At 35.1% G+C, this 25,851-nt stretch overlaps 1 protein-coding gene across 2 annotated transcripts in view; it reads right to left on the minus strand.

Annotated features, from left to right (window-relative positions):
* VTA1 (vesicle trafficking 1) overlaps positions 1-24,497 on the minus strand; it is a 72,468-nt gene extending 47,971 nt beyond the window's left edge. Inside the window, exons 1-4 of one of the 2 annotated variants that reach the window (XM_065888869.1) lie at positions 24,323-24,497; positions 6,068-6,162; positions 3,413-3,540; positions 2,703-2,778 (exon numbers count right to left, since the gene is read on the minus strand). In XM_065888869.1, coding sequence (XP_065744941.1) covers positions 2,703-2,778; positions 3,413-3,540; positions 6,068-6,162; positions 24,323-24,443 — 420 coding nt within the window. In that variant the 5' untranslated portion in view covers positions 24,444-24,497. The remainder of the gene's footprint in view (positions 1-2,702; positions 2,779-3,412; positions 3,541-6,067; positions 6,163-24,322) is intronic. The other variant, XM_065888870.1, reaches the window with a different exon arrangement.
* Positions 24,498-25,851: the final 1,354 nt, after the last annotated feature.

Raw genomic sequence — 25,851 nt, forward strand, 5'->3', positions numbered from 1 at the left:
TTTCAGACCCCTCCTGCTCTCTGGATCCTTTAACCACCAACACAGATGTTATTTCCTACTTTAATGCCAATGCAAGGCAGAAAAACTTAGGTAGCAGGTTGGGTGATTAGACAGGGAAAGAAAAGAGTGTAAACATTTTGGAAAAATGTCCCTTTCACTCTTGGGCTACATGTAGTCTTTAGTATCCTCAGTATCTAAACATCTCTCCCCCAGCTCCTTTTGAAGCCCTCTCATTTGTCCCATTAAGAGTCCCTGCCTTAGCTACTATATTCAAATAACTAAGAAAGCTGTTCTTTGTTAAGGATACCTGTATGTAAACTTAGATTTTTTTTCCTTCTGAAATGCAGATGAATTACATGCTAATTATGTGTGGAGGTATTTATGTGTCCCTTAAGTAAAACAAAAACAAAACAAAACCTACATTACTCACTTAAGACTTCTGGACATTTTGTTCTTTTTCCTGTATCTATTACTTTACCTTTTATCTGGGTTCCCCACTGTTAGCAGTTATAACTTCAAAGAACTGTGTGCTTGCTTCTGAGATACGTGGGCAAAAGCAGCTCCTCTAAGTAAGAAGTAGGAGAGGCAAGAAAAGCCATCTCAGAAGTATCTGGCAAACTGATCTGCTACTGTGCTTTACCAAGACCTTCTCTTCTGATATCTTACATTTCTATCCACTTCTCTAATTGTGTTTCTTTATTCACTTCTTCCTCTAGCCTTTTAAATACAGGTGTTTATCAGGATGTTTACCTGACCATTTTCTCTCTCTTTCTAAACTATCTTCTTACCTGAGGGTTTGTCTAATCTCCTAACTGAACTTTCATCTCTATTTTGCATATTTCTTGTCTTTTTATTTCCAAGAGTCTTGTGGTGATTTATTTTTGTATGCTACACCTGCACCTCACACTTTAAAATTTAAGTCTAAACATATTATTTCTCCTCAGGTCAACGACAACCCACTTTGTATGAAGTTCCACAGTAATCATTAACTAGTTCTTTTGCCAAATGACTTGTAGTTCTTTCCTACCCCAGTTCATTCTATAGAGTCTTATCATACCAAGCACCCCAAAGTAGAATTCTTTATTCAATAAATATAATAAATATAAATCCCCTAATTGAAGATGCCAGGCCTTTCATCATCTGTCTGATCTGGCTTATGACTTACTTTTCTAATCTGGTCTCATTATTCTCCTTCAGCCACCTGGTACTCACCAAAACCCTACTACCTATCTACAGCTTTCCATAATATCATGCTTAAATCACCTCTATGTCCTCTGTATGCCCTGTTTAGTATAGAGCCCCATACTAGTAAAACAGGAAAAAAAATCCAGATCAGTAGTAACAGGAGACAGGAGTAGAAAGGGAGCGAAACAGTGGATCCACAGGGCCTCTAAAATGCAAAAAAGTGAGAAGCATTTGTGGTTTTCACACTCCAGGCCTCAGTTTTCTCTGATGTTTCTCTATTTCAAGAAAAGTTAACAGCAGTGGCTCTCAATGGGCATTGCCCCATACCCTTGCGGGTGTTTGGAAATATCTGTTGGTGGTTTCTAGTCATCTGACTGGGGAATGCTGTGTGGGCAAGAGACAGGATGCTTGATGTTTTGAAAGAAAAGGGACAGTCACACACAATAAAAAAGTGTCCCTCATTTGGCACAACTTTGAAATGTCCTGCACATCTCTGCCAACTCAAAAACTCAGCTTATGATCATCAGGCCTCGAGCTTAACTACATTTTACATATAAACAAAGCATTTATTGCACAGTTTTGATGTACTGTTTTATGAACATGTAAAATATCGCATAGATAGATTGTACTTTGTTTTGTTTGGAATGATACACTGAGCTGCTCACCATTTTGAAAAAATCGTTTCATAGAAAGCAATGTTCTTCACAGATCTCAAATCACTAATATGACATGCCTCTATCAGTCTCATTTGTAACTCTCTTTTCTCCTCCCTTCCTCCCTCCCTCCTTCCCTCCCTCCCTTCCTTCCTCTCTCTCTCTCTCTCTTTTGTTCTCTTTCTAGATTAACATCTCCCCTCTCAGAAAACAAAATTTCCATGTCAATGGTAAAGCCTGCTACAGTGAAAACAACACTGAACTCGCGGCAACAAGTTTGTCACTTAGCCTCAGTTTGCTCATATATAAAATGAATATGTGCTCTACTTATCTTAGAGTGGTTATGAGAAACAAACTGATAAAATGGATAGGAAGTATCTTGTAAAATATCAAGTTCTATATGTATTTTACAATAGAGACAAATCTTTAACAATAATATTTCTGGCTAGAAACAAAATAGGAAAAAAGCAGTACTAAAAAGTCTCTGCCTCCAGTAATGTTTACCAAATAACAGTACAGAAATTTAACAGCATCCAGGATCAGTAATATTTAAACACTTAATAAAATCAAACTCTGAACCTGGGGTTCAGAGACCAATACAGTAGCTATGTACTCACTAAAGTATAAAATACATGCTGGATTTAAAGAACTTACTACAAAAAATAACATTTATCATTAAAAATAATTCCATCTTTTGTTTTCACTTTTTAAAATGTGGCTAGTAGACAATTTAAAATTATACGTTTCGCTTATACTACATTTCTGATGAACATGTTGCTCTAACTAAACAATGCAATAATAAAACTAATAAAAAGCAACAATACTGATCTCTAGCTAATAAGACAATAAAGAATGTACACTCACTTCATCAGTGAGTTCTCCAAACACTGTTATGACATCTATTAAAAGACTTGCAGTATAGAAGGACTTGATCATGTTTCTGGAAGAGAAAAGAAAAGTTCATCTAATTCAAATGAAAAAATGTAAGAATTAGTCTTGTAGCTACAAGACAAAAGCTTCCAATGTTTATAAAAGCAGTCTGAAATTGTTTTAAATAAAATCAGATTTCAAGAATACAATGGAGCTCCTTCTGTAATCTGTTATTAGGAGGAAGTTACAACACATATAACAGGTATTATGCTACAACAAGGTTTCACAGTATGCGTCTGATTTTAGAAAATGTAATGACAGTACTATCTGAATCCATATCAAGCCATGTGTATTTCTTTGTATTTAAGTCTTATTATAATAATGACAAATCATTTGAATCGGTAGGGGTGGGAATTTTAAAAATCAGTATCATTGGACCAGGCTGTTTTTGGCTAAAATCAACACAGATCTTACTAAATGGCTAGTTAGGGTATATTTACGAAGAAAATGAATCTGCCCTGGGTATTCTTCGTTTAGCCATTTTCTCTAAAAAGCCAGGATCACTCTTGTAACTCAAACTCATTCTGAGATTCAAAAAAAAAAAATCTAAATCGTTAATCAGGAAGTCTGAGAGTAATCAAGAGAAAACTGGATAAATTCTGGTTATACAGTAACTAAATTTAATTTTATCTATCTTTACTTACTTGTGAAATCGCCCAGCACGATCTTCATTATCTGCATACAAAAACATTTTCAAAGCATAATTCTCCAAATGGGCACAACCAACTATTTCTTGAGTAACAGCTTCATTATCACCCAACTGTTTCTTAAGCTAAAATAAAATGAGATACAGAACTTATGATTCTGGGCTCACAGAAGTGTATACTTAAGTATAAAAATTCCCAATAATCAAATCCAACGTTCACAAAATTTTGAAGAAAGACACTCATGATAACGTGAACGTTTAATTTAGCTCTAAATATCAAAATAATCAAGATCAATAATCAATAATCAAAATAATCAAGAATAAAAAACATCCAACTATCTATGTAAAGCATCAGACAAATATTTCAAGTGTACTAACAAGTATCCTAAAAATGGGATTAAGAAATTCTTTCCTAACCATACATAATTTAAATCTTTAATTTATTCCTATTTCAATTTCTTCTATCAAATATAGAAAAATACAATGAGAAGGACCATTATATCCTAAAAAAGTATCTCTCAGAGGACACTGCATTAGAGATCTAATTCTAAGTAAGGTATAAGGAAACAAACTTAGAATAGGATTACGGAAGTTTTAAAAATTTAGACAAATATATACTTCAAATCAACACAATTTACAACCATGTAAATTTCCAGTCAGTACATCCCTTTCCTACACATACAATAATTTAAAGTGTTTTAAAAACAACAAACTAAATTCCTACATTTTACTCAGACTGTCATACTGGAGTAAAATGACCTTCTGCAATATTAGATCTGAGCACCACACTACTGTTTAAAAATTGCTTTTTTCAAAGAACATTATAAAATAACAAATTAAATTTAGAAAAAGCGAGAGGATTTTTCATAAAATCAGCAAAGTACATATTCTCATAATTAAGGCCCAGAAGAGTTTGAATACTGGAATTTAAGGACATCTGAGCATGCTTATCCTGAACAAAAACAGAAAAAAAGCCCCACATATAACACTGGTTTACTGTATGCACACTGCAAAATGATTTAATTGTAGAGGCAATTTATTTCTAGAAAAATTTAGTGGGAGCATGTCATTTCATCTCACCTTCAGCATAAAAAACTGGCAGCAAAAACATAATATACTTGAAGTGTTCCAACTATAAACATTATAGCACAAGCAGATATGTTCTCACCATGGAATGAACTTGTTATTTAATGTAGATAATAATAAATTCCTGGTAAGTCTCTTTATAAATGTGATTTTACATTTTGCATATTATAAAGCCTGTTTGAGTTTTGTCTTATCCATAAGCTATTGTTATTTTAGCTATTATTGTTAAGCTGTAAAATTAATAAAGAGATATATTCTATATAAAATGTCTATAAGAGACTGTATTGTACAAATGTATTGCTACGTGTCAGACACATTCTTCCTCCCACCTCCTAACCCCACCCTCCAAAAGGAGAGTACTCAAATTCTTCCTGCATCCACAGAAGCAGTATTAGAAGTAGAAGGCCAGACAGGCTCCAAGGGCAGCTGAGTTGTCATCAGTGGTGCCACCAGGCTACCTTGGATGGTTAATAGTAGCAGATGACAGGATTCTGGGTCAGAAGGCCAGGCACCCATACAAAGTTAGAGAGAACACTATTGCCCGTGGCTGCTTAATACAAGTAGGCTTTGATCTGAATAACTTTCAACATTTAAAAAAAGTTCTGGGCCGACTGGTATAAGTGTATTGATTTTTAATATGTCTGAATTTTGTTTCTCTAAACAAAATAATGCAACTGATCAAATAAATATTTAGGTTTCTAATTCTCTTGAGCAGGTCACATAACTAAATAAGCAAATAAAAAGTAAGCCACAGCTATGAATATAACTGCCTTGGAGGAGATGCATTAATGAGAAGTAAACCTTGACATTGTTAAAAAAGAAACTGGGATGGCTGGGCATGGGAGGCACAGGGTGGAGCCCTGCTTACTAAGTAAGGTTACTATGGTTTAATAATGCCTTCCTGATGCACTGACACCTAATCAAATCCTTCAATTTTCCCTGGATTCGTGCTTCTACATAACCTGTGAAGTTCTATCACAGTTCAAGATGACTTATTGGTCACCTACCACATTTCTGCTAGCAGAGGAAAATGCCTAGACCATAAGAGTATCTTGTTATGGGACCAAGAGTAGGAGGAAGAAACAATAGGCAACTTCCTTCATGGCCCGTGCCTCACAGCATGTGGGATTGCAGTTCCCCGACCAGGGCTCAAACACGCACCCCCTGCAGCGGAAGTGCATAGTCTTAACGACTGGACCACCAAGGAAGTCCCCGATTTCATTATTACAAGAGCCATTTAAGAATTCCCAAATCAATCATCGGTGTGACTGCATGAAGGAAGGTTAGAAAGGGTTTGTTACTTATGAAAGAATGACTCAAAGGTCATCTACAATAACCTGGAACAAGATATAATGTATATGTAAAGATATTGAAACCGACTTATACCTACTTACAACTCCCTAAGCAGTATGATGTAAATGAAAAAAAAATGTGTCTCATTTTTCCTCAGCTATGACATTGCTGATTGCTGCCAACAGGAAGAACTAAAATGACAACACACACACAAATGAAATAAAACGGCATTTTAAACATTAAGCAGAAAATAAATTTTCAGTGTTCAACTTACAGCTTCTAACTGATCCATTAGCTTTGATAAAAATTTACGACATTCAGGAGTTTTACTATCAATCTTCATTCCCGTTTGCATCGCATACAAACGACCTACAAAGAAAAATACGATTTGAACAATTTCCAGGACTGAATGTTTAAAATATGTTTTGTCTAATTAATAATTCAAGTTTTAAGTGAATTGAGAAATAAAATAAAACTTTGATTTACTATGGCTCTTATTCACAAATATAAAGAACACAAAAATATTATCCAAAGAATGCAAGATGAATGATGATGGTAAGTTTTTATGAAGTAAGGCCTTCTCTTTTGGCATTATGTTTAAAAAATAAAAGGACTAGGTCCTAAGCTGTCAAAGGAACCTGCAATTTAATAGGTAAGTGAGGGCATGCAGAAAAACAACCATGTGTACAAGAGCACTTGCCAAGGGCGAGATAAGTAATACTGATAAAATACACAATATGGGCTGGGACAATGGGAAATGCCACTCAAGCTGAGGCTAACAGGGAGAATTTTTTTGGTCATTTTTATATATACAAATAAAAATAAGTATACCATCTCTTTAAAAAAATAGAAATATTAGAGATAAGGCTGAAGCTAAAAACCTCTCTGCTACCACAATCCTAAATAGCTTTCCCAGTGATAAGAGTTGTAAAGTTTGGTGGTAATTGTTGTTACCACTGGTATGTACATATACTGCCCATAATTTACCTCTTACATTCAACAATATGCTAAGGAGATCTGCGTAGCACTACAGTGCTCCACACTATGGCCACAACAAACTAAAGCACATTTGGGTAGTTCTCAGATTTTCATCGTTACAAACCACGTTGCGCTACCAGACCTTCTTGAGCACACATTCAAGAGTTCCCTGAGGGAGATACCAAGAATGAGAATTGCTGGCTCATAGTATATGTAGTACCTTTCTCACTTTAAGAGCTACTCTTAAAATTGTCTTCCAAAACGAATTACCACTATGCAGTTATATCTATAACACATGCAAGCACCCATTTCTCCTAAACTCACAAAAAATTGATATTAAATTAAAAATTGATATTAAACTTATCAATCTCAGAACTGTGTTACCTCACTGTTTGATTTTACATTTTCACTATTCAAAGGTATTAGAGATTTACTGGATAGCTCTATATCCTCCTTTATGAATTAGGAATAGCTATCAAAATAAAAGGAAAAAATCTGCCAAATTTTCTGTTGGGTTATTTGCTTTTTAACAAATTGCCGTGTGGCAGTTCTTTGTACAGTAGAAAGGAGGGAGATCATGTTTCCCCCACCAAATGGAATCTTGTGAACACTATCCCCCTTCCCTGATTTATTTTCTCCTCAGCAGGTAATCATCTTCAATTTTTTTATCCTCTGATTCTACTACAACTCCAACTTAAGCTCCATGAAAATGGCGATGGTAGTCTACTTGGTTTGATGTATCCCTGGCATCTGGGATAGTGCCTGGCCTTCGATAAACATTTTCTGAATAGATAAATACATGAATGAAAGAATAGCGCATTCTGCCCTACTGATTTAAATGCCACTTTTATCATTCATTAGCATACATTAAGTTTTCATGGGATAAAAGGGCCTAATTCTTTATATTGTCTATCTTGCTTGTTATTTGTTAGTCTACTGGTCTATCATTGCTTTATTTACTGCAGCTTTAGAACATGGCTTGGTATGTTAGCTACTCTCAGGATTTCCAACTCAATTATGTCAACCCAATCATATCTTCTTTAAAGATGTATTAATATACAAATAATACAGTTATGTATTCTGCATGTGTTTTTAATTTCAATAGCTGTATCTGAGGGAACTACTTTTGAAGGCTTAGGCTTTTAGAGCTATCTCATGTTATAGAGCTTTAAGCTTAATTAATTAACACATTTATTTCTATATCAAATTTAAGGGTTTGATCCATCTAGGTATTAATGAGAGGAAAAAAATGGAGTTCTAAAAGTACTGTATAGATTTACACTGACTTACAGTGTAAAAAGCATGATGCTTTCATTTTCACTGCATAGTAACCAGCACTGGATATCACTCTGACAAAAAAAAAAAATCTGAGAAGCAAAAAAAGCACTTATTATCCATTGCTTTAATCACAAGTGTGACTAAATTTTGCCTTTTCCTCTTTCTTTTAACCAGTCATATTTAACAACATGTCCAGGTCGTTTACCCATTTGAGTACCAGGTTCTAATCACCTCTCCCCACTCCACGCCTTTTAAAGCATGGCTGAACACCCTCCCCTCTTCAAACCAGTCATATCTCTTGAGTTGTTCAAGCTCTGTACCTGTTTTAGTCAGCTTTTGTTGTTATAATTGTGACTGAACTCCCCAACACCTCCTCTCTGTGAATTGTTCTGGTCTTCCAGCATTTTTGTTGCATTTTTTTTTATTATTAAAAGTGCATCACATGAGCTCTTTGGAAAATAAACATATTGGCTGCAAATACTGTGCCATCTTCCAATTTCTGAATATTGTTTTAAAACACAGAAGCTTAAAATATTTATGTACCCAAAGCGATTTTTTCCCCCAATCAATTCTAAGCTTGGAAAGCTCTTTTATCTCTAAGAAACTGGATATTCAGTTATGATTTTTCCAGTTAAATTCCTTTTTGAATTTAACTTTTAATAACATGCATCCACCTCAGTTACTGGCATCTGTCTCAAATACACTCAATAAATAATCCTTTCTTTCTCTAATGATTTGTGGTTCCTTAATATGTTTTTGCTTTTTATATGTCTTGGCTATTTGATTTCACTGAGATCACAGATTAAATGTCATCTCACATGATAATACCTATAACTGATAATATGCTTTTTCTTCCTCCAAATTTAATCTTACTATGTCATATGGTATTACAAATTTTTTTCTGAAGAATTTTAAGTGTTCTTACTCTTATTTTTAAGGGGAAGGCTTTTAGTTGAGAGTAGGGATCAATTCTGTGTTAGGTTGCTCCTATTTCCCCTAATAGTCCCCACCCTAAGCTATACTGAGGCTGCAGCCTTTGAGACCTATAAGATCCCAGGGATTGGTAGGAGTGTGGGGAAGAAGATATCAGCATTTCTATTGATACATCTCTCTCACTCTTTATAAGTTCCTATTTTTACATATCTTTTATAACACATATAGTATTTTTCTAATACATATATAGTATTAGTACATCAATACAGAAATGTTATTTATAAATAATTACATAATATTGGAGATTTGTGTTTAATTATTTTTAACTCGTGGGTAGATGGGCAAAAGGTTAAGAATCACTGCTCACTGCATCCTCATTCTTCTCAACTGTAAACTGTATTTTCTCCACACAGCCCTGTTCCTTCTACCATATTCCCTGGAACTACTGTTTCAGAATCAGCAAACTCCCCTACCTCCTCAGATTCCTTCTTCCTCTTTGTCTTAATTAAAACCTGAATGTCACTTGAAGAAATAATTTTATTTGCAGTCCTCTCAAGTAATGAGTTTTAATTCTCTTACATTCCTTCTAGTGTGTAAAAGAATTGAAAAAGAGAATTGGCAGGTATAATTGGTTTTCTCTTTGCATCCCACTATTACAGTATTCTCTCAATGTTTTCTAAATACGCTGGTCTAGGGCTCATCCACTCTCTTCCATTGGATTGTTATGCTTGTAATTGCCCATGGACCTCAGGGTCTCTCCTTGTCTTTCCACCATCTTGAAAATTTCGCTGTTCACATGGATAATCAATACTTCTGGCAAAGACTGCTAGCTGTCTACCTGCATCCTTTCTCCCCGTGTTCTTTACAAACTAGATCCCTACACATTATTAGGGAGTTGTAATGTAGCTAGCCAAAATAGTATATTTCCCAGTATTCCTCCAAGTAAAATATGGCCATGTTATTACCTAAGACAAATATCATATAACCAGAAATTGTTGGGAGAGACTTCTGGACCTTAAAAGGGGGAATGACAGCAGGGAAAGGACCTTACTAACTCCTTCCCCTTTCTCCTCTCTGCTGCCAAGAATAGAAACGGGATGACTAAAACTCTAGCAGATATCTTGGACCACAAGGCGACCTTGGTAATCGTGCTAGTTTGTAGACTTGAAATTAGAAAGAGCTTGAGTCCCTGATGACTTCATGGAATTGGCACACTGGCGCTGGGTACTGCCAACATCAGACTTTCCTTTAAATGAGGGAATAAATCCTTATTTTACTTAGCAATTGTAATTTTGAATTTTCTGTGATGAAAAAGCAAATCTATTTCTTATGCATACAGTGAGTGCTGTGTTCTCAATTCTTATCAACAATGATCTCCAATAACTGTACATACTCTCCTTTACATGCCAGTCACCCCATAACTAAATTATCATCTCAAAGTGCTGTACTGTCAATATCAGTATATCAATCACTCACTCTAAGCATAATTCCTTTTCTTCCAATTTTAAACTCTGCTTGTTACAACAGGCTTCCAGTTCATTGGTGTTGCCCTACTTCTTCATTACAACCAGTCTTTTCTCCTTTAACTTCCCTCTGCAACCAGCTTTGATTTTATGATAGATTTTTCTTGAACTTTATTGTCCTATCTCCTATCCCTGAATCTTCTTATTACATTCCTCTGGCAAAAGCACATTCATATATAAGCCCAACTATCCTCTCTCCCTATGCCTACATACTAGCAACAGAGACCACTGGCAGATCAGCATCACTATAAATACCATAATTATCAACCTCAAATGAGCTTTATACCTTTTTTATAATTGAATATTTCAGTATTATTTATTCGACCAAAGTAAAATACACTTTCTATCACTATAAACTGAGCACAAGCTACAGTTGTTTAAACATCCATATTTTTATGATGTGCCAACATTTTGCATCCAATGTGAAACAGCTGGTTTGAAAATATTAAAGTTCTCTATTTTGTTTACCATCTTCTCTCCTGTTTCCTCCATTCTCTGAAGACATTTTATATTAATTGTGTAAGATGGATTTCCTTATCTTCCCAACCTCTCAAATGACTTTTTCAAACATCTTTCAAACAAAACCTCACCCAAACACACACACAGAAAATTTAGTAGACATTAATTAATTACTCGCTATCTATATACACTATTAGTCAACACAATAACACAATAATGTGAGGAAATACAGTACTGACAGTTTCATTTCCCTAGGAGGTCTTTCTCCTTACTTTATCAAAGTAGTGAACAATATATGAATCCTACCATCTATGGAGTGTAGTTAGCTACCTAGTGGACCAACTTTGGGCATAAATGGCTATCCAGCATAGGTAAGAGCCCATTAAGCAAACATGCACAAAATTAATCAGCACTTTCTTGCTACCAAGCGATGAAGATTATCTGTATCTCCTTTGAAGCAAAAATCAAATTATTCCCAATTCACTATCACCACAACCATCATCAATCTCCCTCACAACACAAATATAAACAAATGTCAGCTTCTTGTTCTTTAAAAGTTAACCTTAATACAAATGGCTAATACTCAAAATATAGTTTAATAACAATATAGTTTAATGGTTTCACTTACATGCATTTTTTTCTTGGCTTACATGCATATTCAGTTTTCGCAATTATAAGGACATTATTATAAAGCAACACCTTTAAATGAAGGACTGAAAAGAATCATCTCAGACCCGGAAAGATTTAGGATAAAAGTTGGCCTTTTACATTTTTGAATATCTTACATGGTTTACAATTCTTAAGTTGTATCACAAGATACACTTTCTAATATTAATAAAAGTGAAAAGACATTAAACCTACTTATGAAAATTAATAAATACACCAAAAGATCTTTTTCATAATGGATGGAAAAAAGCATCACTTTCATATAGAACTCTGTTCAGGACAAGTAATTCATTGTAGCAGCAGCAGTACGACGAAAAATTAATGTCTAACATGGAAAGTTGCCTACTGAAACAGAATAAATATGTAGCTAGAATCATGTATAAGAAAATATATTTGATTTATTTCATCAAGGAAATGTTTATTTTTATGAATAAATATTATTTGAAGATGAGTAATGAGGCATATTTGCAAAAGGATTAAATACTTTCCAACCTAACTTTAATGTGAAACATTTAGGAGACAAACATTTACTAATCCTGAAGGTATGAACATTAAATCTAAACATTAACATTCTAACACACCCTTGCTTATACATGAGAAATCTAAAAATATGAAATGCATGATATAAGCACACAAAAGGTATATAAAAGCAATTGTGAAGAGTTATGAATTAATAGGTTAAATTAATGTAGCACTCAAATAGGAATCATTATGCTATACACTGATGTATAAAAGCAAATTTTATTCCAATAAATAGAACTAAATATATTACTCTACTCATAAGTATATTATAAATCCCTGCTTTTGTGAAAGCAGGGATTTTATTATCTTTTGTGAATGGACTTCCAAATCAAAGAATAAAAACAAAGTATGAATGAATATATATTAATAAAGGGTATTTACTTCACTCATTCCTTCTTAAACAAATTTTTTAGAGCTTCTGTCATAATACAGTAGCTTTAAGAAAAAGTAGCTTTAAAAAAAAGTTAGCTATTTCTGAATTCCTACTAAAAGACCATGCTGGTACTTAGCAAACACTAAGTGATGATTTGATTACTAAAATGAGAACACAGATTCTAATTCTGACCATATGGAGTAGTGAGATTTGCTATCCCACTGTAAACAACAAAAAAACTACACAAAATATACAAAACAAGTTTTCAGACAATGGAAACAAACATGGTAAGACCAAGACATCTGAAGAAAGGAAACATATGAGGTGACACCAATATCAGCCTAACATTCTGCCTGGAGGTACATCCCAGTCTAAGGAGTAGGAGGAGAGTCCAAAGCAGAGCACAGTCCTCTAGCTGAGTTGAGAAAACAGACTGGAGTTCACGGAGACTGAGGCAGCTGTAAGCTGAGGGGCAGAGTTCTGAAGAGGATGAAGCTATGAAGAAAAGAAATCCAGAAATCTGTATAGGGGTAAACTTGAGCCTCAGGAGAACCCTACCATAGTGCATGTGAAGGAGAAAACTCCACACGGCCAAAGAACGAGCAGAAACTGTGAGCTGGACCGTCCCCAGAGCACACACAGGGCTGGGATGTATTCAAGTTCCAACCAGAAGGAGTGGAGAGCCCTAGATGCTTACCCAGGATATTCAGTAGAGACCCCCAAAGGGATATGCTTTAGTGATAGGGTTAACCTGTCCCTAAAGCAAAGGCTACTTTAGACCTGCTCCCCAAAGCTAAAACAAACAAAATAAAGCACAAAAGAATCTAACTGAACAGCAATTAACTTAATTGTTGGTCACATTAAATCCCTTCAAGAACAGACATTCAAGAACTTAAAATTCACTCTGCCCTGCAACCAATCAAGAATGACTAATGATGGCAATAGCAGAAGAATGTGAACGTAAGATAAAACAATATAAGATAAAACAATGACAAAATAATGGAAATAGCAGACAATGACATTAAAATACTGGGGAACTATTATAAAGTATATTTAATGGAAACCATGAATAAAATGCACAGAGAAACAGAACATACATAAAAGAACACAAATGGACCATCCAGAGATGAAAAATACACTATCTGAAATAAAAAATTTACTGGACAGGATTAATAGTAGTTTAGACACCATAAAAGAAAAAATTAGTGAAATTCAGAACATAGCAATAGGAACTACTTAAAGCAGGGAGAAAAAGGATTGAAAAGAGAAACAAAAACAAACACAAAACCGGAGTTTCAGTGAAGTGTGGGAAAACACCAATTGCTCTAACATACATGTAATTGGAATCCTCCCCTCCAAAGGTGGGGAGGTGTGGCAAAAACAATTGACAAATTAAATTTTTTTAACCAGCAAAAATATCTTTCAAAAATGAGAATGAAATAAAAGCTTGTTTCACAAAAGAGAAGCTGAAAGAATTGGTGGCAATCCTACAAATGAAATGATAAACTTTTCAACAGGAAAGAAAATGATACCAGATTTAAAACAATCTACACAAAGGAATGAAGAGTGCTAAAAATGGTAATTATGTGGGAATATATTAAAAATTATATTTCCTCATTTTATGAATCTTTTTAAAAAGGATGGTTAAAAAATATATTATAGGGTTTATGGTATATGTATAAATAAAACACATAACAACTACAGGCAAAGGACAGGAGAAAAGAAAGTGAAGTTCTTAACTTATATGTGAAGTGTTATATGACAGTAGACTGTGATAAGTTACTGTAAATGCTAGAGCAACCATTAAAAATACTAAAACAAAGAGGAATATCTAATAAGCCCACAGTGGAGGTACAATGGACTCCAAAGTGTTTCCAAAGAGAAACAACTGGGATTAAAAAACACCTAAAGACCAAAAAACCTGGACAAGCCACAGAAAAATACACGATGAATTGAATGAAAGTGAGAATTTATCAAGCACTGAAACCTGTGCTGCTCAAGAGGATGTAAGCTTTCACTCTGAATAATCATAATTGTCATTAAAAAAAAATCTTATCAAAGATGATTTAAACTTGCATGGGTGCCAAACATAAGACAATGACAGATAAGGACAAGTTACTTGACCACACTGATCCTGTCCCCTCAACCTTAGAAACAGGTTGAAAGAGTCTAAAACCAAAATGATTTACTTTACTCAAAAAAGGAGTAATTATTGGGCTTCCCTGGTGGCGCAGTGGTTGAGAGTCCACCTGCCGATGTAGGGGACACGGGTTCGTGCCCCGGTCTGGGAAGATCCCGCATGCCGCGGAGCGGCTGGGCCCGTGAGCCATGGCTGTTGAGCCGACGCATCCGGAGCCAGTGCTCCGCAACGGGAGAGCTCACAACAGTGACAGACGTACCACAAAAAAAAAAAAAAAAAAAAGAGTAATTATTAAAATGACTATTTTACGATATAAAATGCATGTCTGCATATATGTTTGCAAAAACAAAAAGAATAGAGTACTAATGGATAAGCCAGTAGTCCAACTTTCTGTGCGTATTTATTAACCTGTCATTGCTACAGTAAAGTATCCTGAGTCAGCTTATAATAAAAAATGATAAGTACTTAGATAAGAGGACTATGGGCTCAAATTAATTGTTACAGGTTCAGATATCAGCAAAAAAAAAAAAAAAGAAAAGAAAAAAAAGCCACTGCTTATCTTCATTGGCTTAGTTAAGCTTATCTGTCATTAAAATATCCAATTTCTGTGTAACAACAAAAAAATAACAGGCAACTGATTATTAATCCACCATCAAGCAAAAAATCCAATAGTTTTCGGCCTTTAAACTAAATTAAAAATTTACACTTGTGCATCTTATAACATCTTGTATATGAAATATACCATATGTATTTACAACTTCCTGAAAACTACATTTAATTTTCCTATGATCATATAAACATGACTCTGAAAGAACACTTGTACACTTTCACTGAATGTCTATTAACTGTACAATATCACCCCCTAGAGGAAACTTTAAAAAAACAAACTTGAAACTTTATGTATTTAGTTACTTAAGCAAATTTAAAAGGAAGGAATCTTTCTACTTTTAGCTTTATCCACAACACCAAACTTCACAGAATCAAAATAGTTATCATATGGTGCCCATGTTTAGTAGAGACTCAAGTATTTTCTGGCTTCATTAAGGAAAAAAAAAGAGACATAACAGAGCTCAGAGATATGTTAATAACATCAAGCCTGTCCTCCATTTCTACCTTCCACTTATTAGGAATCTTCCAGATTACTGCACTGGCTCCCTTTCTTTTTCACCAATTTAACTAGTCCCTTTACCTTCACTCTGTAAGTGGTATTCTAATTACTACCTACTATCAACAATTTTACATATAACCATTTCTCATCTAGAATCCGTCATTCAGGTCCTGGCTCCATCACTTACTAATAAAAGGACCAGGATAACTATAAGGTTCAAATCCGGTGCTCTGAAGAAAAGTATTGTTATTAATGCCAAGAGCTACATAAATGTTAGTCATCTGGCCTCTTTATTCAGTGACAGCTATAAGGCCATAGTTCCCTGTAGGGACCATAGTTGCCTTCAAATTCAGATCAATTTAACATTTTTGGAGCACCTATTCTTTATTGTGTAAATATGTCTAGTGGCCTAGCACTACCTGGTACAGTAAATGAATAAAGAGCTCCCAGCAGGGTGCAGCCTTCTTAAGTTTACCACCCAGAAGACACAATAGGCAAATGAAAAGCAATTAGGTAAAGCCATACAAGGCATAATAAGGACACAGAGATGATGCACCTTAAAACTAGGGGTTTTAAGAGAAGGTCTCCCAGAAAAAGTGATATTCAAGCTAGTATCCAAAGGATAAAAATGAAGCAGGGATGGCAGGGAAGGGAAGAGGTACCAAGGGAGAGAGAACAATGTTGGAAAGCTTGGAGACAACAGAAAGCCAGTAAGGTTCTAGAAACAGAATGAAGTTCAGTTTGATTAAAACTACAAAAGATGATGCCATGTTCAAATCATAAGTGGTTCCTAAAGGCACTTATATTTTTTCTGATAGTCAGATGGAGCTACCACAAGTACCTTTAAAAAAATTTTTGCTTTCAATAAAGCTTTTGTTTTTTAGTATTTATGGGACATGCCCACTTACAGAATAGAAAACATTAAAAAAAAGACAATCAAAAGAAAACCATATATAAACCTAAAAGCCACAATTTCTTCTCCAAGTGTATGTATGTATGTACATATAAGAAAGTTCAAATCGTAGTATATATATAATTTTATATCCTGTATTTTTATATCAATTTTCTCCCATGTTTCAAAAGATGCTTTCTAATTTTTAAATGATTATATCACTTTCTATCTAATGGATATACCATAACTTACTTAACCATTTCCACAATGATATATATTTAGGTTGTTTTGAGCTTGCCACAAATGTATAAATAATCATTCAGAGAATTCTGCATAAAGTTCTTAATATATTAGTGATTATTTCCTAAGCACAAGCTTTTCAAAACTGGAATTACTGAACATCAGATAGTTTTACAATTCCATACACTCTGACAAAATGCTTTCTAAAACTATGAATCAACTCACACAGCCACATCAATGAAAATTTCACCATATACTCATTTGCACTGTTATAACTTTATAGTCCAAAAAAGGTATGCCATTTTAACTTACCTGAATGTTAATAACTAGTATTCTCTCCTTTAGTAGTACATACATATTCTTTGTCCATTTATCTATGGGGATCTTAGTTTTGTTTTTTTTTTAATGGATTTATATGAGTGTTTCATATATCAGGGATATTGGCTCTCATCTATTGGATCTTGGATCTCTCATCTTTGTCTCTCATCTATTGGAAATATTTTTTCCTAATGCAATGTTTTTATAAATTAATTGTACTGTTTGTGTCACACACAATTCCTAAATGTTTAGTTAACTTTATCATTCTTTTATTCTGCATTTTTTTCCCTAAGCATTTAAAGCAGAACTTTTTAGTAGCAACAGGGATTACCTGCTTGAAGTAGAAGGTAGGAAGCTATGTCAATAGCTTAGATGTAAGGTGAGGGGATGATATCAGAGAAACTAAGGAGATAAGTAAAATTTTAAATGTTTGATGACTGGCTGATTGTGACAGGTATGAGGAAAGGACGGGAAGGTTAAATTTGTAATTTTTAACTAATAAATTTGAAAATCTGACAGATATGAAAGATATTCTAGAAAACTTTAATACATCAACATTAGCTCAAGTCGAATTTTTTAAAATTTAAGAAATTGACAAATATAAAAAATAACTTCCCCCCAAAACATAAAGTTCTGGCTGTAACAGGGTAACATGAAGGATTCTTCTTAGGAAATTGCTCTCTATCTTCACTACGGTGATGGATACATGAACCTACACCTGACAAAACTATTTAGAACTAAAAACACACTCACACGTAAATGAATACATGGAAAACTACGGAAGTCTGAATCAGATTAGTGGATTGTGTCAATGTCAATATTCTGGTTGTGATACTGTACTATAATTTTGCAAGATATTACCATTGGGGCACAATGGGTAAAAGGCACACAGGATCTTCTGTATTATTTCTCACAACTGTATGTAGATCTACAATTATCTCAAAATAAAAAGTTTAATGAAAAAAAATCTAATAGGATTCTTTCCAGGAATGAGGAGATGTTCCAAATATGAGTAAATTTAATAATTTGTTATTAGTTACTACATTAAAAGGTTCAGAGAAGTAAACACTAAGCATATTAGTCAAACAGTAATTTGATCTATGGTGTTTCAACACTCATTCCTGACTTAAAAATAAAAGATCAAACAATTTAGAAATGTTTAATTCCCATTAAGGCCAGATATAAATCATTTTTGGAAATCACAAAATACTGGAAAGGAAGAGGCACAATGGGCACATCCTATGACATATCTATGACTTAATCTAATACCCACAAGTCATAAAATACTGTGTTTTGAAATTCTTTTAATTACGTTTCCTTACTGTAGTAAGAGCATGTGAAAAAACTAAGAATTACCGTATAGTTCATTTATTCAATCAACAGATATAACATGTAAATTACATAATTTACAATTATCCACCATGGCTTAGGTACTGTATTAGGAGTTAAGAGACTCAACTAAGACATACTTCTTGCTCTCACAGAGCTTACATTCTAGTAAGAATGGAATATTCAGAACAATGGCATTCATTAAATATTTATGAATGCCAATTATGTGCCAGGTGAAAAAAAGGTATCAATCCCTGTCCTCCAGGAGAATCCAGGAGACAGAAAGATAACAGTGTTATAACACAATGTGATCAAGATGAGGGACATATATGAAACAATTTCTAGACCATTCTATGAGGTCAGGAAAACCAATCTGCAAAAAGTACTGAGTCCGTAAGCATAAATTAGTTAGATTAAGAGGAAGTCAGAGGGGATTCCAAGCAGAGAGCAACATATATAAAGCCTCAGAAATAAGAGAATATGGAACTTTTATAAATCAGCAAGTACTTTAGCAAAATAATCTTGAATTTTTTTCTCACAAAAAATTCTTCATTGCTCTAGGAATTTAGAATATTTTTGTTTGCTCTAAGTTTATAGAAATGTATCCCTTCACACATTTTTCAGTTGACATCTACCACTTTTCATCAGAAGTTTAAACAGGTAAAAAAATGTAATTTCTGTACTACATCAAATATTGACATCTAAAAATTATATCACTCTTTCAACTGTAAATACCATAGTAATTTGGTATCTATTATAATCTATTTTAAGATACAAAAAGCTCTTTTTTTAAGAGTCAGAAATAATACTGTGTATTTTCTTTTAACCCATATTTCTATTTACTTATCTTATAGAATTTTATTATAAAACATGTATTTGTATGCTCAAAAGTCCTACTTGATTATCCTATCATACTGCTCTGCAACAGAAAGGATATAAAAATTGAAATTTTGACAAAATTTCCTGTGAGAGAAGCTACTATGTGTTAAAATATTTCTTCTGGAATTGAGTTTTGGCAATTATTATTATGTATAATTGATCAAGACAACATGATTATTTATTTTAATAATCATTAAGTATAAATATTACAATTTTCTTGGAAATGCATCAAATAATGAGTTAAACTGCCTATCTATGAATTAATATGATTTATCCTCATAATGAACCAGGGTAGAGTATTGGTTCTATTCCTACGTTCATTTTTATGAATTTAACAAGGGAGAAAATTCATTCATATAAAGCAGCAGATGTGAATGGAAGCTCTGTCACAGCAAAATCACTGAATTCTTTAAATTCCTTCTGGGTTATAGGCTAAAAACCACATCATCACTTATCATCAAATAATATTGTTAATAATCTCTCTTAGCTGACATTTTAATTAGGTCTGCCTGAAAATTTGTTTTAAGACTAGAAAAGAATCTGTCACCCCACATTAGAGTATTCATTCTCTCAATTCCTGTGAAGTATTCAGAAAAGATCTTATAAAGAAAGACTCATCATTTTCTTTCAAAGGCTTCTTTTCATCCTAAGACAGTGACACAGGATTGGGAAAACGGAAATACTGTTCATTTCAACATCTGCTGGCAGGAAAAAAAAATTTTTAGTATTTTAATTTTGTCACTTGTTTTAAATGTATTTCTGAAAAAACAAAACACTTCAGAGCTGAAGATTTACCTCATTTAAGGAGAATGTCCACCATTTTACATAAATGGCAAAACCAGCTGTTAAAGCCAAACCAATCAGCCACTGGAGGTTTACTTTTTTCAGAAAAATATGACTTCTCTAATTCGAATAAATATGTTAACACGTCCCCGCAAGCCCCATCTCATTTCTGAATTCTAATTCTAAAATTTTGATAACCTACAGACCTTTACATGAGCTTGTGACTTGGATGAAATAAGGCACTGCCCCACTTCAGCATTTCCCTTTTGTTTCTTACCTCCGGAATGACACTTTAGTAAGGAACAGAGAACAAAAAGGTAAGGTCATATAATGAAAACTCTTACCATTTTGAAACTTCAGAACACCTCAACACAGGCCAATTTTGAACATGAGATGTTACCCTTAATATATACATACAAGTGTAAGAGACTCTGAAATACAGAGAAGTTTCCACTGTGGTACGTTCATGTCCTTGTTCCCACAGCTAACCCTCTCCACACCATCTTGCACTTGATCTTGGTCTCACACTGTCCCTCTGCACTCCTCTGGATAAAATCCAAAATGACCAAACAATGGCTGCTAATAGCTAAGAACAATTCCTTCTTCTGAGTTTCATTCCTGACCGCTCCCCTTATAAAAAGTTATATGTTAGAATGTTCCTTTGACATCCTTTCTTTCTCATGCCCAGTATTTTAAAATAAAAGCTTACTCTTTGCTCTGACTGGTGTTCTTCCAAATAAGACAGAGAAAGATAGGAAGCTCTACCTAATACCTTAATTAATGGAGGTTTCACTAATACCAGTAATTTATTTGAACTGTCCCTTTTTTCTGGACACCCTGGAGTATTTTCCACCTTCTTCTCCAGGGCAATACACCATAAAAATGCTAATGAGGCATCAGAGTATGTCCTCCTTCTTTAAAGTAGGAGAAGGGCAACTGAGAACAGGATATGATTTAAAAAAAACGAAGCAGCATACTACTTTGCTACCTTGACCAAAGGAACTTTGTCAGGAAAGAAACATACAGAAGTTGAGAACTGTGAAAATGATTCCTGTAGAATTATTTGCATACTGAAGTTTGAAGAGCACTGGTTTAGTATGTCTAGAGCATAAATTACAAGGAAAAAAGTCATCATGAGCCATCTTCTGTTAGACAGCAGAATCACACCTAAAATATAACATGCACAGGAATTATCAGACAGCAAATATAAACGTAAATATTTTTTAAAGCATTTAAAGAAGAGTGTTTTAAAAACACAGTTAACAAAAGATTATCAGAAATGGCTAGCTGATTTAAAAACAAAATGAGAACATCTAGAAATAAAAAATGGAAATAGAAACTCAACAGACAGGTTCTACAATAGGATATGTGGAGGTGAACACAGACCTAAAGAAATTATACAGAATGTAGCACAGAAAGAAAATGGATACAAACTATGAAAGCATTAAGAGACAAAGAAGCTAAAGGAGAAAAATGCAACACATACCTAATTAAAACTGCAGGAGAGAATAGAGATAGCAGAGAAGCAGTACTTGAACAGATGATAGTAGAAAATTTTCTAAATTTAATGAAAGACATCAACCTACAAACTCAGGAAGGCAAAGTGCCAAATAAGGTACACAAAAAGAAATCAAGGCCTAGAAAATCAGAACATGAACCATAAGGAAGAGATTAATAAATTGGCCATATTTTAAAATTAAAAACTTTTGCACATCAAAGGATTTCATAAATCAAGTGAAAAATCAAACTATAAACTTAGAGAAGACAATCACAACGCATATACCAATGGATCAGTAGCTAGATTATTAAGAAAAGACAATGAAATAGAAAAATGGTCAAAAGCAATAAATAGGTATTTCAAAAGGAAATCACAAATGGTTAATTAAAATATGAAAAGATGCTCAACTTTATTAAGGCTCAGTGAATTGCAAATTTCACTCGAATGAGACATCATTTCACACTCGTCAGATCAGCAAAAATATAAGTCTAATAGCAGCAAATATGGTGAGTACATTAGCATTCATTTTACTGTTCCTTACATACATTATATATGTTCTTTAACATGCATATGTTTCATAACAAAAATATTTTTCAAGTGTCACCTGGATTTAGCAATAAAAATGTTTGTTCATGACCCTGCTGAGAGCAATTACAGTGAAATAATGGGCATGAAAACCAGACCACAATGGGCTGAAAAGAAGTTCTATTAGGTAAGGATGTAAAAACAACTACAGACAATTATTTCAAGCTTATCTTTGAGGCTGGGCAGACAGGACTGCAACTTTAGGGGAATGTCACAGTGAAAGCTCCTTTTAGTTTTTAAATAAAGGAAACTAGGGCAAGTTTAGAAAGAAATAGCAAAAGAGGGAAGATAATGACACGGGAAATAAAGGGTCTCTGGGCAGTCACAAAGGTATATAATACAGAACCCATAAACAGGGATTAGTTTTACACAGAATCAAGGGTTCCTATTTCATTGTTATAAGAGATAACCTCTTTGACTTTAATCACATCATTTTTCTCCTTGCTCTATCACTCCAGTTACAATGGTCACCTTGATCCTCTTTCAAGCAAGACTTTTGTGCTTGTTACCCCCTCTATGGAGAGTACTCTTTCCCCGGTGATGCAAAGCCTGCCTTTCACTCCTTTCAAGTCTTGCTCAGATGTGAACCCAGTGAAGCTCTCCCTGACCAGTCTAAAAATGAAATCCCTTCCTCACTTCCTACCACCCTACTCCTGGTACTCCCTATACTTTCCCTGCTTTATTTTTCTTTGTAACCTTCTAATATTCTATATAATATACTCATTTTATTGCTTAATCTCCCCACCCCATAGTATGTAAGTTCCATGAATGCAGGAACTGTAGTCACAGTTCCTGGTAATGCTCATACAGGTAGAATCTTAATAAATACAAGCTGAATGAAAGACTAATGGTCCCTACTTAAGGAACCTCAAAAACAAGTATAATGGAAAAATGCTGCTACGATTTGAACAAGCTGAGGTAAAGTCTTGAGAGTAATCAACTTACTGCCCACAGAAGTGGTGACATTTGAGTTAGACCCTGAATCATAAGGAGTTTGCCAATTGGAGAATAAAGGAAGAAGGTCCAAGACGGTGAAGAACGTGGAGGTTTGAAAGAGGCTTGCAATTTGAGAAATGAAAATGGGGTCACCTGGAGTATGGCAGGGATGACAGTGGACCATTTTTTAGCTAATCTTATAACGTTCACAATAGAGGACACGTTATATTGAGCTTCTCAAGGCTAAAAATCCTTTTCAGAAGCTTTATAGTTGCTTAGTCACGTGTTTTATTTGCAGTAACATTAGAGTATGGAATATGAAATAAAGTTTACCGGATCTACTCTCTTTACTGCAAAGGAAAAAGTGTCAACAAATTTAATCTGTGTTTTTCATCACCTGTAGATTATAAGCATCACAGTCAACCAAAGCGAGACTATTGCTACCAAATGTCTCAACCCCAGGTATTATTCAAAATCAAGACTATAAATTCTCATTGGTGGGACAGGGTAGTTTGAATGCAGAAGGGGGAATGGACAAATCCAAGTGCTTGTTTTGTAGCAGCTACTCTCCATTTATGAATTTTTGAATGCGCTTGCATGTTGTCCTAATTCACCTGCACTTATTACTATAGTTTCAACTAGTCAATCTTCCTTTTGTCCACATCACTACTGTCTTTGGGACACTTACCTTCGTTTTAGCTCCAACTCAATTACTTAATTACCCAGGTTATTATCAGGATTCCCTGGTGGCGATAGGAGCCTCTTGTGTGTACACGCAGAAAAAAACCCTTAGAACAGTGTGTTCCAGAGTTCATGAGCCAAGTATTCTGTTTAAAAATATTTAAGCACAAGACTGAGTAGGTCGTGGACACCATGGTCCTTTTGAAGTTTTGCCTTTCTGGGGCCTTCGAGGGGGCGGAGAGAAGGTGGAGATCCCTGAGGAGGGAGGGGCCCCAAGGAATTCCCAGGGCAGGTCAGAGGTCAAAGCTCAGATCTAAAGCTAGGGGAGCGGGGCCTGCCTTAAGAACCAGGGGGTGGTGTGTGGGCCCCGGGGGGTAAGTAGGGCCGCGGCGACTCGGAAAGACTCACAGTAATAGGCCACCACAGGGTCCCGCTTGTCATGCTCCTGAGCCGTCCTCAGATGATGCTGTATGCTCTTAAACTGTGGAGGCAGCGGGGGCAGCGGGGGGAGCAAAGCAAGGGCCGCCATCTCCACTCCAGGAACAAACCCTTCTTACTCGCCGGCCACCGACACTTCCGCTTCCGTCTGGGAGGGTGCGCGCACTAACGCGCAGGCAAATCCCGCCCATTTTCCCGTTGCTCAGCAACGTCGAGGCAACTACGGGTTCCCAGCAGGGACAACCTCATTGCGCCTGGCTCGTAGCAGTTACAGAGCCCAGAGGAGGTGGAGCAGCTTGGCTGTGATACCGCCTATGGCACCAGCGCTCCCTGCTGGCCGCTGGCCGGAGGGAGAAGAGATTTTGTTTTATTTCTCTTCTGTTTCCAGCCTCTACCCGCCTTTTGTGGCTGAAGGATGGGTAGAAAGGGAAACACAAAAAGAAAATAATGTTTGTTGATTGGAAGAAAAGGTAAAGACATGAATTGCCTTTGGCATCCTTCAGGAATTATCGTTTCCAGTACCTCAGATTATATTAATAGCGTCCATAGAAGCTTTTCTAATTTTAGAAACTTTAAATTCAATTCTTGCGTAAGATGAGAGATGATGTGTTTCCATTTTAAATTACACTCTTCTGTATGGGCACATTGGATAAAATAACCAGTTACTTTTTCAACATAAATACTAACACATTAAGCTTAAAGAAAATCGAGCTTTTGTTCTGAGCTGGAGAGCATATACACTAGTGAATGAATAATTTGTAGATCGTTTGTTTCTGGAGAGTAATGAGAGATTTGCAAAGTCATTTGACAGCTACTATCTTGTCAATGCACAGATAAGGCGTTCAGGTAGTAGTTCTTGCTCAATGCTGCCGACTCATACCATTGTAGGTAGGCATCAACTTTTCCTTCTACCATCAGTGACGTCATCAGTTCTTTTTCTCTCCTCTCCAGCCCATGCTATCAGGACTTTACACTTTATTTACCTCCTCCAGTAACCTTAATCTTTATTTCTTTATTTTATCTCACTCCCCAGTTTTGAGAGTTCATCTTAAAACTGGTTTTCATTGGAATCACACCATCTCCAAGAAACAAGATCTCAAGCTCTGAAATTTCCCTCTGCCTACTATTTTCTAATCAACACTCCACTCTATCCCCACCCCCAAGCTCAGCAGAACCTACTCTGTGTCCTTATGTTGTCTCCAGTCCACATTTTTGTCTATCCCTTTTTGCAGAGTACATCACCTTAGTTAGCGGGCTACATGTTTTACAAGAAACTTGAGTTCTGTATTCTCCCCAATTTCAGCAACACATTCATTACCAGTTGAGAACGTATGTACTATGGACTGAATATTGGTGTCTCCCCAAAATTCATATGTTGAAACTGAATGCCCAAGGTGATGATATTAGGAGGTGGGGCCCTTGGCATATGATTAGGTCATGCAGACAGAACCCTCATGAATCAGATTAATGCCCTTATAAAAGAGACCCCAGAGAGCTAG

The sequence above is a fragment of the Phocoena phocoena genome, chromosome 12 (assembly GCF_963924675.1).
Source record: "Phocoena phocoena chromosome 12, mPhoPho1.1, whole genome shotgun sequence".
In the NCBI taxonomy this organism is placed as follows: domain Eukaryota; kingdom Metazoa; phylum Chordata; class Mammalia; order Artiodactyla; family Phocoenidae; genus Phocoena; species Phocoena phocoena.